The 17073-nt window shown below is 42.3% G+C and overlaps 1 protein-coding gene across 3 annotated transcripts in view; it reads right to left on the bottom strand.

The window, feature by feature from the left end:
- Ttll7 (tubulin tyrosine ligase like 7) overlaps positions 1–17073 on the bottom strand; it is a 131131-nt gene that overhangs the window by 47771 nt on the left and 66287 nt on the right. For all 3 annotated transcript variants that reach the window (XM_006984719.4, XM_076575173.1, XM_076575172.1), the window contains 5 exons: positions 15365–15459; positions 5316–5463; positions 5046–5119; positions 3508–3643; positions 417–503 (listed from right to left, as the gene is read on the bottom strand). In XM_006984719.4, coding sequence (XP_006984781.1) covers positions 417–503; positions 3508–3643; positions 5046–5119; positions 5316–5463; positions 15365–15459 — 540 coding nt within the window. The remainder of the gene's footprint in view (positions 1–416; positions 504–3507; positions 3644–5045; positions 5120–5315; positions 5464–15364; positions 15460–17073) is intronic.

The raw sequence follows: 17073 nt of genomic DNA, 5'->3' as shown, positions 1-17073 counted from the left end.
CTACAATGTGGACATGCACTGTACGGAAAATAGGTAAACAGACAGAAGGGCTTCCTATTAATGTGTCTGTAGAGTAACAATTTGCCTTATCTATAATCCTATACACTTCTTTGTTAAGTATTTATCTGAGGCTATAACAAAAGCCTGATGTTGCACTTAAGCAAGGGAAGTCCCCTGAACTCCGGCCTGAGTCACTAGGCATTCATTAGCACTTGGCAGCGAACCACAAGTCTGAAGGAAGCCAATGAAACAAAGCTTGTGAATGTGAGATAGCGCCATCTGCCTGGTTTTACCTTCACTGGACACAAAATTCCTGAAGCTCCTGTGCATCATAACGCTTACAGGAAATACCTAAGAGGAATCACTTGCACCTAGTGACATGGACTTTGGCACTATGGAAGGTAGGGACATTTCACCTTTGGTCCTCGAATTCTGGTAGTTTTTCCCATCAATTTTTCATCATCGATTTCACATTGTTCCAGGAGATCCAAAATATCTTCCTCCTTCAAAAACATCATTAAAATTATCATCACTCAACAAATATAGACTTTTTACAAGTTCATTAATTTCTGTAAGTGCTTACACCGTGATTATTCTAGAAACTATGCAGTGGTAATTACTCGGACAAGAGAAGAAGGAAACATAAAAGGCAAACTCTTCAAGAAACTTACCAAAATCTTGTGATAAACCTAACACACAGCTGGGTCTATTTGTGCAGTCATCATAAGCAAGCATGTTCTTTCCACCAGGCTACTGAAATCTCAGAATACCCCACTTTACTAAATTAGCCCACTGAACCCTAAGATATGTAAAAGTCCATGCTTGTCTCCCAGACTTCATCCCATTAATCATTCCTATACTGATTAGTACAATTTAATATTAAAACTGGACACAGAAAATGAAAACTGGCCTGAGAGTTTCACTTAGAAAGAATTTAATGTTAGAATTTGGTTAATGGGAACCATCTGATAAAGCTGCTTAGAAATATTAGTTATTGCAAGAATATTTACAGCCTTATAAAATATTTTCATTCTACGACTATTACTGGTAGAACAAATCTGTAAGTACCCCCAATAGCTTTCTATTATGCTCCTCTAAATTTATTTGAAGTCATATGTAAAAAATATGAGACTATACACCATCGTTGGAAGTTGAGCTAACCAGAACAGCTGTAGTGAGGGGTATAATCAACCATCTCATTGTGTGATTCAGGCCCAAACACTGACAAAACTATGTTCACATGGTTGTGATTTATACTTCAAAATCTCCTTGAAGTTTACTCGAGAAACTAGGACTCCCAGCTCCCAGTAAAAAGGTATCCCAGTCTAGGAAGCATGGTTCTTAAAGGGTCAAAAGACTCTGGCTATGATCCTACAATGGAGTACATGGACAGCATCATTACAAACTCAAAAATAATCTCAAGGAGGTTTGATTTGTTCAGAAGAAAGGTCATAACAGACAATATTTTCATCCTAAAAACTCCAAGTGGACTAAACAGCCACATATTTTAAAAGGGAAAGCTATAGATGAACAAAGTGTAAAGAAATTCAATTTCCAGAGGGCTAGGTTCTTCCCTAGAGTGGAGAGGATTGGTCACTTTCCACGTTGGGGTCATCTGTCAAATCTGAGCAGAGGTGGGTAGAGGTGAGGCTGTCATAGATAAGTTCTGCTGGGTAAAGTCTGTCACCTTGGGACATTATCAGGGTGATATATTAAGAGAGCCCGCATAGAAACCTTCAGCCAGCTCCCAAGTGTGCCACCATCTTACGTAATTGCCCAGACATGTGAGTGAGGCCACCTAGGCATGCTAGTCCCAGCTAAATGCAAGCATGTCTGCCCCCACACAATTCACTCCAAAGTAAGATCAGACCAGGGAATCACTCAGCTGTTACCAGTCAGGACCACACAATAAGAAGTAAATAAATGTAGAGGTTTGTTATGCTACAACAGATAACTGGTAGACCTTGTACTAGGCTAAAGGGAGAGAGAAGGGGAGAAGGGATGAGGGAGGAGAAGAGAGTGGGGAAAATGGACGGGAAAAGAAAGGGACATAAGAGAGGTGGGAAGGGAAGATGGGTAAACGGTACAGAAGAATAGAGATGAGGGAAAATGAAAGAGAAGAATTTTGAGACAGGGCCTTGCTCTGTAGCCCAGGCTGCTCTTAAACTCAATATATCATCCAAGCAATCCTTCTGCCTCAGTTTCCCAGTTACTAGGACTGCATGCCTGTGCTACAGCACTCACCTGGGAGAGGGAATTTTAATTACTTGCTCTCATTTGCCAAGTCTATGTAGCATTAAGAAAAACTACTGCAGTGTTGGCTATAATTCAAACAAGAATGTCGCAAGCCATTGGGTTACCTCAATGGATTTCTTTATCCAAGTCTTATACACAAATCTGTATTAGAAGACATTTTATTATAATATAATGAAATTACAACCAATATCAGAGTTATTTGCTCAAAGTTTGTCCTGTTATACATCTTGTTTATGAAGTTGCTTGGTTTGCTCTGAAATGTGACCACTTCTTAAGAAAAAAAGCATCAAGAACATCTTAAAGGAAAGCTGTTTCTATATGTAAGGCTAAGGTGGCACCCACCCCATGTGTTTGTGTTTGTGTGTGTATAGCTATGCGCATGTGTGTATGAGTGTGTGTGTGTATGTATGAGTGCATGTGTGTGTGTAGTGGGTAGCCGTTCCAGCTTTGACCTGGAAATACCACCCCCTTTGAGGCTTCAGTAATGGTCACACCTACAAGGTGGAACTGAGAGAGGACCCTTGAAGACCTGAGATCCAGATGGGGGAGCGCTCTTGGTTCCTGGGCTCTGGACGCTGGAGGTAGACCGAGCAGAGTTCTCCACAGAACACTGCCAGATGGAGCTACATCTTTCCCAGACCCTGTAACCTATCCCTTTACTTGTAAGTTACCCCACAAAATAAACCTCCCTTTTAACTACGTGGATTTGCCTTAATAATTTCACCAATATGTGTGTGTATGTTTGTGTGTGTTTATGTGTATGCCTGCATGTGCATGTGTGTCTATGTGCATGTGTGTATGGACTGTGTGTGCATATGAGTTCATGTGTGTGCATGTGAATATGTTTGTGGGTGTGCATGTGTATGTGTACATGTGTGTACATGTGTGTACGTGTGTGTGTGTGTGTGTGTGTGTGTGTGTGTGTGTGTGTGTGTGTGTAGAAGTCAGTGGAAGTTCTGCTCTATCACTCTGCCTCATTTCCTTGAGACAAGGTCTCTCCCTGAACCTCAGCCAGGTTGCCGGACAGCAATGCCCAGGGACCTTCTTATCTCTTCCCCCTAAAGCTCTGGGGTTACAGAAACATACGTGGTTACAACTGACTTTGTACGCAGCAGAGAGCATTTGGAGTGAGGTCTTCACGCTTAGACAGCAGCACTCCCACCCACGAAGCCATTTCCTCAGCCCACGCTCTTTACTAAAGAGTCTCCTTGGGCTTGCTCCTCTTCTCTCTCTGCAAACTCCTCCTCTTACCTTCATCTTTTTCAGAGGATTGTTCAGTTCTCGCTGGAACGAAGCTGCTCTTCCTGAAAGGAATGTCTGGAATGCAACAGCCAGCAAACTTTCATACTTTTCGAGCAGTGTTTTATCTTCAGGAGGATAAATTCTCCTACAAAAAGAAAATCGGAGAAGCCTATTTCCTTAAAAGAATCTAACACAATTCAATAGTTAAGATCAGCTGTTTAGAAAAGCGTTGCCCTTCCTGCTCTGAGCCAAGCAGGTGCTAGAAACAAACAAGAATGATTAAGGAGGAGTCACAAATATCCATCTGGTATACCAGTTAACATTTATGTAGAGACATTTCATTGAACAACACAGCACTAAAAAGTATAGCAGAGGGTTTGGCTGAAGAGTGCTTGAAGAATTGTATTTGGAGAGCTTGTGAAATAATGAACTTGGAGAGGAGTGTCCCGAGGACCTGGGATACTGCAGAAGGTCTTTGTGTGTGTTGACTATGTGAGATTATAGATACTCATCTGAATGATCTCTTCAGGTGGGAAATGAAAACAGGGTAGAAGCAGAGTGGGGAAAAACACTTTAGCCTCTCCTTGCTACTGTGGAGGTGTTAATGCCAGGAAAGAATATCTTACAGAAGGGTAAGAAAATCCACACACACCCCCACCCTTGGCTAAATTCTAGGGAGGATCGTTAGACTGGGAGGAGGGACCATCTTTCTAAGAGCATTGAGGGGACCCTTTTTGTGCTTCCCAGGGGAATACTGTGAAGATCCCCCATACCCTTGTCTCCCATCTCTACCAAGACCCTTCAAATACTATCTTACTTTGCCTGGTTGTTAAGCGATTAGGCTTACAACAAAGTACAGTAATGACCAAAAACTGTCAGAAAGAATACAAGAAGACCTGAATTTTGACTGTCTTTAAATATTACATAATGACCAAGTACAGTTACAGTTGGTTAAAAACCTCCCTAGACAGAGCAGAAGCTTTCTGGCAATGGCTCCCCCAAACAAAACTACTTACAAACCCCCTTTCCTCTCCTGAAACACAGTGAGTGAAAAGCTGTAGGTCACAAAAAAACCAAAAAAAACAAAAACAAAAAAAACAAAAAACACTAGTAATGAAAAGCCATTGCTCAGACACCTCTTCTGTCTCTAAAACAAACAAACAAAAAATAAAACAAATGTTGTGGAATATTTGTACACTGTGTGAAGGTATACTGCTGTGATTGGTGTATTAAAAAGCTGAACAGCCAATAGCTAGGCAGGAGGTGTAGGTGGGATTTCCAGGGAGAGAAAGGAAGAAGATAAGGAATTTAGGTGTGCAGGAGACACCAGAACACACAGACAGGAAACAGGAGGTGCAACATGGAAGAGATAATATTACATAAGATAGAGATTAATGTAAATGGGTTAATTTAAGTTATAAGAGCTAGTTGGGAACAAGCCTAAGCTATAGGCCAAGCTTTTACAATTACTAAGAAGTCTCCATGTCATTATTTGTGAGCTGGCAGCCCAAAGAAAAACCATACTACAAACGAACAGCGAGAGTTACCTGTAATTCCCCATGTGTCGGTTTTCATGTTCTTCTCGCGAAACCTGCTTTCTTACTTGAACGAGTCTCTCTTTCTAAAAGTGAACAGATTTTATAAATACAGTGTGATGAGTCATGCAGTTCAAACAGTGGGCATGTTGTTAAATGTTCACACTAGGCTGGGGTGTAGCTGGGTGGCAGAGCACTTGCCTACCATGGGTTCACTATGCCCCGCAGTGCAAGTCAGAATAAAAATAAGCCAATACACCACACCAAGCCCAACATCCATACCAACTCTTCTTTCCGCCTCTCTAGCTGGTGCCTCTGCTGTTCCCAGTCGGAGGAGCCTGGTGAAATCTTCTTTATTGGATTTTGACCATATAGCCTCCTTTGAGCCTCGGCTTTTTGTTTGGCCAAATTTTTCCTTTTATCACTGGTCCTAAAATGTGGAAAACAAGACCATAGCCTTCACTGCATGAAATTTCTGATGGCGTCCCTTTGAAGAGAACTTGCAGAAGAGAAAATATGCTGAAGCAGGAACAAAGCTATGAAGTTTATCTCTTCACATACATTCTATTCATCTATCCGTCAAATAAGAGGACTCTGTGTGGAAGGTAGTGCTTCCGAAAATAACAGAAGATATGGAAATTCTGTACGTCTTAAAGAGTCCAGGGACCTGGTTTCATATTTCCATCCCAGAAATACAACTATAGTCTTTGGTGAATTAAATGCTGGATCTGTCTCCCCATCTTTTAAACTTAAGCAACATTGACTTTTTTTTCTCCTCAATGCATTATAAGACTCGGTCTAGGTAACTAACAAATGTACCTCTCTTCCTTTTACCAATTTGCTTTATTTAAGCTCTCAACTACTGACCACTCTTTAGTACATTTCCAGTGATGACTGAAATCCTAGTAACTGTCATCATTTGAAAACTGACTTCACCATCCTTCTCATCTCTTTGGCTTAACTGTGAACAGTTAGCAACAGCCCTCCAGTTTTCACACAAGAAGTCCTGCTCTGGGATTATCTGCCTCTGCATCACCCTGCCTTTTCTCTCTCCTCCCTTTCATGTGGAGGATTAATTCTGAGGTCTCTCTTTGCCACCACAGGTGCAACGGTGTAGAATCCAGGAGGAATGAAAAGCAAAGCAAATACTGCCCTTAGCCATACAGAAATAACAAAACAAACCAGAGCCTCCATCCTCAACCTTACACACCTCCACATCTGATGTCATTACTCTGACATGGATGCTGATCAGATGCTACCTGCTCAGTTTCCAGTCAGAAGGAAAAGGTTCGCCTAAGCTACAGAAGGTCACACGGAATTCATTAGAGATTGTATTCAAAATGTCAGGCCAAGGCTTTAATGAGCACTCCCTTGATAAAGGCCACCTTTGCAGCTGACAACATACATAAATACTAGAAAACACTCATTTTCCTTCAGGATATCAGGGCTTCAGTGGCTCAAGTGGGTCAAGGTTGAAATAAGAGTGATAATTTGAGAAAAATTTTTTAAAAAACACACTGATCAAATTGAAAGTCATCCAGTAGAGCTGGTGCTCTGAGTAAATGCAAGAAACTCCGCTGATGGCAAAGGCTTCGTGCTCCTCGGAGCGCTTCATGTGTAACTTCAAGCCGTGGAGGAGGCAGGAGTCCTAGCAGGGCCTGGTCATATCTGCCTGTGTGAAAAGCCATACCCTTGGCAATGCATACAGAGCGCAGTAGCTTACAAGTAGAGGAGAAAGAGAGAGAGGGAGAAATCAAGACACGAATGCTATTTTATTAGCCAACATGAAGTATGAGAGTGTGATCATGGAAGCTGGGGTGGGGATGGGAAAAACTGGGAACACTGAGGAAGATTTTGAAAGAAGAATGGATGTCAACTGAGGGACAAGACAGGTTTCTGATGTCAGTGACTGGGTGACTAAGACTGTCGTTACAATGATGACTACAAGTCTGGCTGAGTGTGCTCAGTGGAAATGAAATGCCAGGTCTGAGATAGCTATTATTATTACTATTATTACTATTATTATTATTATTACTGTTATTATATTTAATGTTCTTGTTTTTCTAGAATGATCACTTGTATTTAGCACAGAGAGGAAGGAAAAAGCAAGAGAGGATAATAAAGACCAAACAGTAAAGGAAGGTGGGGAGTGGCACAGGAGGAAGGGCTTTTTGTTTTTCTCTTTAGTGGCGTGGCCTTTCATTAGGAAGAAACACAGGGCGAAGCAGTGGAGTGCCACTGACAAAAGCCCCACGCATCAGAATTTCTCTATCAAATGCCACGCTGGGGTGATAGGGGAGGAGCTGTCTCCAAGAAAACGACCTCTGTGCAGTTCAGCCAAGTCTACACAGGTGTTGTCTCCCAGCTTTTGTTTCGTCTTATAAATAATAACAGTTATAGGCAACTTTGGAAGAAGCTTGGGACTTCTCTCCTCCTGCTCCTGCCAGAACTGTAGACAAATCCACCTCCTTTTTCTAACTCTTATGTGCAGGATTTATCAGCACACCCAGCAAGCAAGAGCCCCTGGACTCTGCTACAGCACTAGGTCACAAGTCAGATCACACCAGGGCTGCATGCACGGCCCTGAGGACAGGGTCACAAGTTGGATCACACCAGGGCTGCATGCATGACCCTGGGGACAGGGTCACAAGTCGGATCACACCAGTTCTGCATGCATGGCCCTGGGGACAGGGTCACAAGTTGGATCACACCAGGGCTGCATGCATGGCCCTGGGGACAGGGTCACAAGTCAGATCACACTAGTTATGCATGCACGGCCTAGGGACAGGGTCAGAAGTTGGATCACACCAGGGCTGCGTGCATGGCCCTGGGGACAGGGCTAAGATAATAATGATATTTCAGTTAGAATAGTCTTTTCACATTTTTGGTTTTTAGAAATATTGTCAATATTAAAGTCATATTTGCATTTCTATAAATATAAGCAAAAAAAAAATAACACTAATGGCCCTTAGTATTTACTTCACAGACCAGAATAAAATTTAACCACAGGCCAGAAGCCTGCTTTTCACCTAGCACTTTAATCAACAGTTTTTTTCTTCACTTGTGCCTGTGCATTGACCTAAGACATTTTGTTTCACACGTTCTTGACTCCTTTCCACACACATTGCCTTGGGAGTCTCGCAGGGGCTTTATCTAACCTTTGTTTCATATGTGCTGGGTCCTGCACTAGTTCTGGCAATTGTCGGAACACACTCTGCCTTCCCATTTCCTTAGTTCCCTACAAGTGGTTTTCCAGACTAAAAGGCTCTTCTACTCTTGCCTTCCAGTTCAACTTACATTCATTACTCTACTCACTAGAAATGCCCCCAAGAGACACAAAAACAGATGGAGGGCCCACTGCCATTTGGAGCTGAGAGTCTAGCCAAGATGGAGATAGGATGCCATATAAACCAACATAACGTTGTAGAGAAGATGAAGCTAAAAAGAAAGAAAGTTAGGTTTGAGGTAGGTTTTAAGAAGAAATTGATACAAAGGAAGTTGACACACATGCTATGGTGTATGGTGTCTGTCCCCAGAGGTCCATGTGCTGGGACCTTGATCTCCAACTGTCAGTTAGGGTTTCTACTGCTGTGAAGAGACACCATGACCACAGCAACTCTTATAAAGGAAAACATTTCATTGGGGTGGCTCCCTTACAGTTCAGAGGTTCCGTCCATTATTGTTATGGCCCGCAGATATGGTGCTGGCTACTTCTCGATCAGAAGGCAACAGGAAGTGGACTGTCTATCACACTGAGCAAAAGCTTCAGCAAAAGAGACCTCAAAGCCCACCCCCAATGTGACACACTTCCTCCAACAAAGCCACACCTACTTCAACAAGACCATACCTCCTAACAGTGCAACTCCTTTTGGGATTTATGGAGGGCAATTACATTCAAAGTACCACACCAACCTAACATACTGAGAGTTAACAGACCTTTTAGAGAAAGAATCTACAGAAAGGTGATGAGGACACCAAAGTACCACATCCAGGAATGGATCACAGTGTCTCTCATAAGTCTAGGTTAGTTCTCCTCATCAAAATTTTGTCTGAGTTGAATTGAGACTTGGGGGCTGACTAAATTTCTGTGAAAGCTGCCCATTCATGAAGTACACCAGCCTCTTCTTTATCTCGCCCTCTCACACATGTTCTCCAGCACATACCCACTTTCCTTCTTGTTTCCCATCATGAAAAGATGCAGCGTGAGGCCCTCACAAGAAGCCAAGAAAATGCAAGTGGTATAGTCTTGGGCTTTCCCAAACTGTGAGAAAGATATACCCATTTTCTATATAAATTCATCATTCTTGGGGCACTTTGCTATAGCTTCAGAAAACAGTCTAATACAGCAAACAGTGGAACCTTAGATAGGAAGGAATTCTGACACATGATACAATGTGGGAGAACTTAAAGGCTACACTGAATGAAAACTGCCAATAATAAAAGGAAAAAATGGTATATTTCTGCCCCAATTACTAGCAAGGACTTGGACCTCTTTTCACTAAGTGCTGACTCTTCATTCTCCTGCTGAGCCTGAGCTTGGAGAGAAGCACCAAGACTAAGTAGCAGTCATGGATTCGGCAACAAATTCTTAACAAAGGAAGAAGGAGAGGAAAGCTCCAGCCCACTGACACGAATTGTCTACCACTAGCTAGCAGAGAAAAGAAGTGAGGAAAACTTCCCATCTTTACCGCTCTCCTGATTCCATCCCACACACATTGTCCTGTGAGTCCATCCAGGGGTCTCTCTCCCCTGCCTCACGCATGCCTTGCCTCATGTGTGCCCTGTGCCTGTAGCACAGAGATCCTCGGAGTCCTATGGCTGGTACTGCTCTGTTCCTCACTGCCTTGGTCACTTTGAATGCATGGCACTTCAGGATACATAAGAAAGTTCTAGCTATGTTACAAACTCCATGTAAAAAGTGTTTTGTCAACTCCAGATAAAATAGGCATTTTAAATTTCCAGTAAATACATATGTTTAGATTTAACATCTGTGATCTTGAGGTACACATTATTATCAGCAAGGGGAAATATATATAACTCAAGATAAACATGACTGAAGGAAAAAAGAAAACTCACTCTGGTCATACTTAATTTAAATGTGAGATACATCATCCATTCATTCGTTCACTTGTTTATTCATTCACTTCCTTGCTATTAAGTACATATTTATAATCACATATCAGGCCAAACATCATGCAGCATTCATCATCAGCAGATAACATCAAATGGAGGATCTGTGCTCCGGCGGGGGTCAAAGTCAGCAAAATGCATCTCTATGTGTGTGTCACTTCATACCTATAGGGTTCGTGGACTCCAGTGTCATACACACAGGAGTGAGTGAAGACATAGAGAAAAGAGAAATGAAGCAAGAACACAATGGGGAAAATGGAAATCAGTGAACAGGAGGTAAAAGAAAGGACCACGAAGTTACAAGGTCAATGAGCTCCAGCAAGTGTCAGAGAGACACAGAGGACCAGTGTCCAGAGCACAAAAGGACTGAATGCTCAGGCCTGTAGACCATGAATTAGTCCTACGTAGGAAATGAGTATTTCATTTAACCTAATCTAATTCACAAACACTTCAGACCAGGGGCACATGGGATTGTGGATGGCTTCTTCAGATTCTGTTTTTTATGACTATAATAGAAGACTCACGGGGGATGGAAAATTCTGTGCAAGAACCTCCACACAACACAACTGGGTCTTCTCTGACTACACAAAGGATTATACTTTGTTCCACACATGGGGCCTGAGAAGGCCACATATAACAGTTTTCTCTGAAGATCTCAAGCCTTATGCTTCCAAGATTGAATCTGGAGTCACATTGTATTCTGCTAAGGGCAAACAGACCAGTTCTGTCTGCATGCGCTACTATATTCACAGCCATTGGGGTGGATCTTCCTGACCTACAGGCTCTTCTGAATTTCCTTAAGATGAAAAGCATGTAGGTTTAAAGTGGACTTGAAGGTACAGATAGAAGCATGTCATAAGTAGACTATTGTAGTAAGATCTGTGAAGAACTGAAACTGCAAGGAGCATGCATCAAATAAGAAAGTCAGCCATGCCCAGGAAAAAATTACAGGGCATAAAGGAAGAAACAAAGTGATAAGCCAAGCCATGTACTAAGTACTTTCTAATTCCACCAAAATTTAAAGGATGAAAAGACTAATTTGGGTCAAAATGTAGAGTTTTATAATAAAATACGGTACGTATGTTATAGAAAGCAAGGGAAAACATTCACTTTGACTAGGGAACAGAACAAACCATCAGTGAGAACAGGCAGGAGACGTGGGGGAAAATAATGAGATAATCAGCCAAGCCAGCACAGCTTGGAGAAAACACGGAATTATTAAGATACAAGAGTTATATAGTTATGTTTGTGGAAGCTTAGTCTTGGTATTGAGCAGTAAAACCCTGTTTGGGTTCCTAAGAAGGAAGACAAATAATGAAAGAGAAACGTCAAAGGGAAAACAGCATTCTGGAATCATAGAGCAATTCTACCCATATCAAAGTTAAGCCCAAAGTTAGGTTACTGAATACAAGGCAAGAACTTCCCTATTGTTCTTGATTTAAGTCTCTGGTGTGCGCAGCACAGAACCAGCCACAGAAACATTTGCTGTGGCACCCTCCATGGCTGAAGAGAGAAGACAGGTGTGCAACACACATGTGTGCTAAGTATTAAAAACTGTGTCATGTCCTGTGGAGAACATGAAGATAGACGAGGAAGGAAATTTCTTGCTCCTTAAATTATAGATATATCTAACCTCTGGAATATCAAAAAATATCAAAAGATAATTGATGAGTCAGTATCATCATATGTTAATGTTAATCTAAGATACACCAAGGATATCTCTAAGTTAAACATAAGACTCTAATATAATAAAAACCCATGTAAAAATATAGCTGATATAATCTAAAATCACACTGTGGGTAGGCTAAACAACAACTAAAAAACTAAAAACTGCAGACACATGACCTTTCACCAAGCAACAGACGCCACGTGGAATTATCAAACCAGACTTCAATGTCCATGTCGTTTTTTCATGATGTTTTCCCATATAAAGCAAGTTCTCAATGGCAAATGCTAAATACTTGAAAATATTTTAAATAAGAAAATTCCCTGAAGTATTACATAACTCTTTGAGAGGTCTTGAGTAATGATAAGAATAACTGGGCATAAAATCCCCAGCTGACGTCCCAGGCCCGCTAGGGCCGGGCATATATCATAGAGCAGCCAAGTCCATTATCTTTTTCTCTTTTTTCCCCTGATGAAACAGGTTTGCTGTTTGTATCCCAAGCTGGCTTCGAACTCACTTTCCTCCTGCCTTCCCTAATAAATTCCTTCCATAAGGAGTCAGAAGCCTTCCCTGCGTGATAGCATCTCAAATGCCTGAATCCACGACCATGCTCAGTTCAAGCGGCTCACCCCCACGCAATCATGTCTCATCTCACATCTTTCTTCCCACTGTGTCTGTCTTTGCCAGTGATGGTTACCTCACTGAACAATGGCTTCTTTTCTATTTACACAGCAGCAAGACAGAGAAGAAAGACTAAGGAAGGTTGGAAACACATGTTTCAGATTTCCTGAGTGCCTCTGTCCAAGCTTGTACTCCACGGTAACCTCTGTGATGAACAGCAGTTACCACATGCACGGTGCTATATGGGAAACAAGGGCAGTGGGAAAGGGGAAATGGAAAGGTGGTTTGTGTTGCTAGAGTTTTCCGCCTTGCCCACAGTCAGGACAAATCTTTGTCACCCGCCAGTCCCACAGCCGCTCAGACCCAACCAAGTAAACACAGAGACTTATATTGCTTACAAACTGTATGGCCGTGGCAGGCTTCTTGCTAACTGTGCTTATAGCTTAAATTAGTCCATTTCCATAAATCTATACCTTGCCACGTGGCTGGTGGCTTACCGGCATCTTCACATGCTGCTGGTCATGGCGGTGGCTGCAGCCAGTCCTTCTGCCTTCCTGTCCTTTTATTTCTCCTCTCTGTTAGTCCCGCCTATCCTTCCTGCCTAGCCACAGCCGATCAGGTTTTATTTATTGATCAATCAGAACAACTTGACATACAGACCATCCCCCAGCACAGCCAAGTGCAGACCATCTCAGACACCTGCACTCAGGCCCATGGTCCTAATCATCCTCTATGTGGACCTGCTGGGTAACGCCACAAAGAACCCAAGAAGGGCTCCCACAGGACATACAGAACATCCCACAGCCTCAGAATTTCATAAAAAACATCACGTTAATAGTAAAGGTTTAAAAAAGGATTTTTCCATAACCTGGCAACAAGCCAAAGAAATAGTAAAGAAATGTCCTACTTGTTCCTTCTACAATCAAACGCCATTACCAGCAGGATGTAACCCAAAGGGTACTCAGAGAAATGAAATCTGGCAGATGGACGTGTTTCACTTTGCAGAATTTGGAAAACTGAAATATGTACACCACACTATCGATACTTATTCAGGATTTCAATGGGCAACTGCTTTGAGTTCTGAAAAAGCTGATTCTGTAATCACTCATTTGCTAGAAGTTATGGCCATCATGGGTATACCTGCACAAATCAAAACTGACAATGCTCCATCATATGTCTCTGTTAAAATGAAACAGTTTTTTGCTTATTAAAATATAAAACATATTACAGGCATACCACATAATCCTACAGGTCAAGCAGTTATAGAAAGATCAAACAGAACTCTAAAGGATATGCTAAATAAACAGAAATGGGTAACAAAAACCCCCAGAAATAGACTGTATAATGCTCTTCTAACTTTGAATTTTCTGAATGCCAATGAGAAAGGAACAACAGTTGCAGAGAGACATTGGATAATAGAAAAAACTACAGAATTAAATCAGCCTATATACTTTAAGGATGTGCTGACCTCAGAATGGAAACCAGGGTATGTATTACATTGGGGACGAGGTTTTGCTTTTGTTTCTACAGGAGAATTTAAGGTTCTTGTTAAAAAAAAAAAAAAAAAAAAAAAAATTCCCAAATATACCAAGCTGGCTTTAAAGATGTGTAAAAGTTAAAACCTTCCTTTTTAAAAAAAAGAAAAGGGGAAGTGCTGTGGGATGTTCTGTATGTCCTGTGGGAGCCCTTCTTGGGTTCTTTGTGGTGTTACCCAGCAGGTCCACATAGAGGATGATTAGGACCATGGGCCTGAGTGCAGGTGTCTGAGATGGTCTGCACTTGGCTGTGCTGGGGGATGGTCTGTATGTCAAGTTGTTCTGATTGATCAATAAATAAAACCTGATCGGCTGTGGCTAGGCAGGAAGGATAGGCGGGACTAACAGAGAGGAGAAATAAAAGGACAGGAAGGCAGAAGGACTGGCTGCAGCCACCGCCATGACCAGCAGCATGTGAAGATGCCGGTAAGCCACCAGCCACGTGGCAAGGTATAGATTTATGGAAATGGACTAATTTAAGCTATAAGCACAGTTAGCAAGAAGCCTGCCACGGCCATACAGTTTGTAAGCAATATAAGTCTCTGTGTTTACTTGGTTGGGTCTGAGCGGCTGTGGGACTGGCGGGTGACAAAGATTTGTCCTGACTGTGGGCAAGGCAGGAAAACTCTAGCTACAGGTTTGCTTCTAACAATGTGGGTTTGCAGAATGGAATGAAGAAGGCCTAAATGTGGAACATAAAAATATAAAGATTCCTCAATCCCTCTGAATAGGTGAGACAGTTGATTGGCTTGATCTGTTTGGGAGGCATCTAGGCAGTGGTACCAGGTCCTGGGCTCGCTGCATGAGATAGCTGTTGGAAACCTGGGACTTATACAGGGACGCTTGGCTCAATCTGGGAGGAGGGGACTGGACCTGCCTGGACTGAGTCTATCAGGTCGGTCTCAGTCCTCAGGGGTGGCCTTGATCTGGAGGTGGTGGGAATGGGGGGTGGGCTGGGGGGAAGGGGAGGGGGGCAGGAAGGGGGAGAACAAGGGAATCTGTGGCTGTTATGTAGAACTGAATAGTATTGTAAAATAAAAATATATATATATATATATATATATATATATATATATATATATATAAAGATTCCTGATGCAAAGCCAGCTTCATGTGTGAATGCTTTATCAGTGCCAAAGGTGGGGGACCCCAGTGAGTTGGGGCAAAGGCTCTCCTGATGTTTGGGGGACCCCAGCAGGTGGAAGAAAATATCACCTGATGTTTGTGGGACCCCAGAGAGTGGGGGAAAGTCTCACCTGATGTTTGGGGGACCCCAGTGAGTGGAGGAAAGGCTCACCTGATGTTTGGGGGACCCCAGTGAGTGAGGGAAAGGCTCACCTGATGTTTGGGGGACCCCAGCGAGTGGAGGAAAGGCTCACCTGATGTTCAGTAGCTTCAGCGCATTTAGCAGAACTCCCCTTTTCACATCATAATCTATTTTCTGATCAGTTCCAAAGCTTGGGGCTCGATTAATCTGAAATTTACAGAGAAAACAATGAGCTTGCTTGGACGTTAGGAGGTTAATACATAATCATCAGTTTATGTTCACTGATGATTTCCAGTCATCAGTCTCAGAGCTCTACATGGAAGATGCTCCAGTCATCACTGCCACACCTGTTTTCCTATTACCCAATGGCAAAGAACTGCAGTAAAACATCTGCAAGCACCAACTCCTCTCTCTACAGCAGTGGTTTCTTAATTAGTGGGTCACGATCCCTTTGAAGTCAAATGACCCTTTCACATGGGGTCTCCTAAGACCATCAGAAGACACAATATTTACATTAAGATCATAACAGTAGCAAAATTACAGTTATGAAGTAGCAACAAAATAATGTTATGGTTGGGGTCACCACAACATGAGGACTGTATTAAAGGGTCGCAGCATTAGGAAGGTGAAGAACCACTGCTCTATAGGCTTAGTGTTGCTGCCGGCGTTACCTGGCCACTCTAACCTATTGGCCCATATCATCTAGCCTTAGAAAAAAGTAACTTACTTTGAGAATTGTGAAAACCCATAGTAGAACTATTTCTGACATCGTAATAGTTACAAATATGTGCATGCTTAGCTTGTAGGAAGGACCAGCTCCCTCTTTTCACTGCCTAAGATCTTCCTGATGAGTTCTGTTGCTTCTGAAAATAGAAATTTTGTTTCTCTCTACCTGGCTTAACAGTGATTCATTAACTTTCATCTCGTAAAGCACTGATTCAGACACTTGGAAGACATTCCTAACAAGAGGCACAGGCTGGGCTCAGTTTTTCACCTTGAGAATGGTTTTAATGCTTGGAAATTTCTTTAAGCTTGCCACTGCCAATAATCGCCTAGATTCTAAGTAGCTAGGCATTCCATACTCAGAGGCACCTCCGCCTTATTCCACGTGGTGGCGCCAGAAGGTTTTAACACTGAGCATGAGACCCACAGCGTTATCAGCTGGCAGCAAAATGCAGAGCAAGCTCTCACAATAGGACATTTACCAATCTGAACATGCAAACTGTTCGCTATTCACAGATAGCAACGCTGTGGAGCTTGTTTTTTTTTTTTTTTTTAATTAATGATTCTGAGCTGAGTAAGGGAGAAACAATGATGAGAGATAAAGAATGAAGAAATGTGTTTATTGTGAGCCTTTTAAAAAAAAAACATACAGAATCGGACTGCTCAGTCAGTTCTAATTTAGCAATCTGATGAAACGCTCCTATCAACAAACACTTTTTTTTAAAGGTTAATTCACATTTTATATAAAGTTCTTATTCCCAACAATCCTTTTATTTCATCCTCGTGAAACGAGCATGCCTTCACTTCCCCACCCATCGGGGGAAATGACCAGGGCAGGGGCAGAGGAAAGCAGAGCAGCAGGAGGAAACAGCCACCAAGGTGCAAGCGTTCACTCTCCAGGATCCAGGCCTTCCCAGGACGGAGGATTCGCTGCGGTACACGGTCAAGTACTCTTCCACCCAAGGACGACAGAAGCAAAGAAAGCACAACTCGGCCACGTCTTATTTCTAGAACCAAGGCTGACTGAAATTCTAGCCAGCAGAAAGATGAATTTTCCTGGATATATAATACGTGTTGTTTGTCCAGAATATATGAATA

The sequence above is a fragment of the Peromyscus maniculatus genome, chromosome 6 (assembly GCF_049852395.1).
Source record: "Peromyscus maniculatus bairdii isolate BWxNUB_F1_BW_parent chromosome 6, HU_Pman_BW_mat_3.1, whole genome shotgun sequence".
In the NCBI taxonomy this organism is placed as follows: Eukaryota; Metazoa; Chordata; class Mammalia; order Rodentia; family Cricetidae; genus Peromyscus; species Peromyscus maniculatus.
Note: the sequence above shows the minus strand (reverse complement) of the source record. Positions and strands in the feature narration are given on the sequence as shown.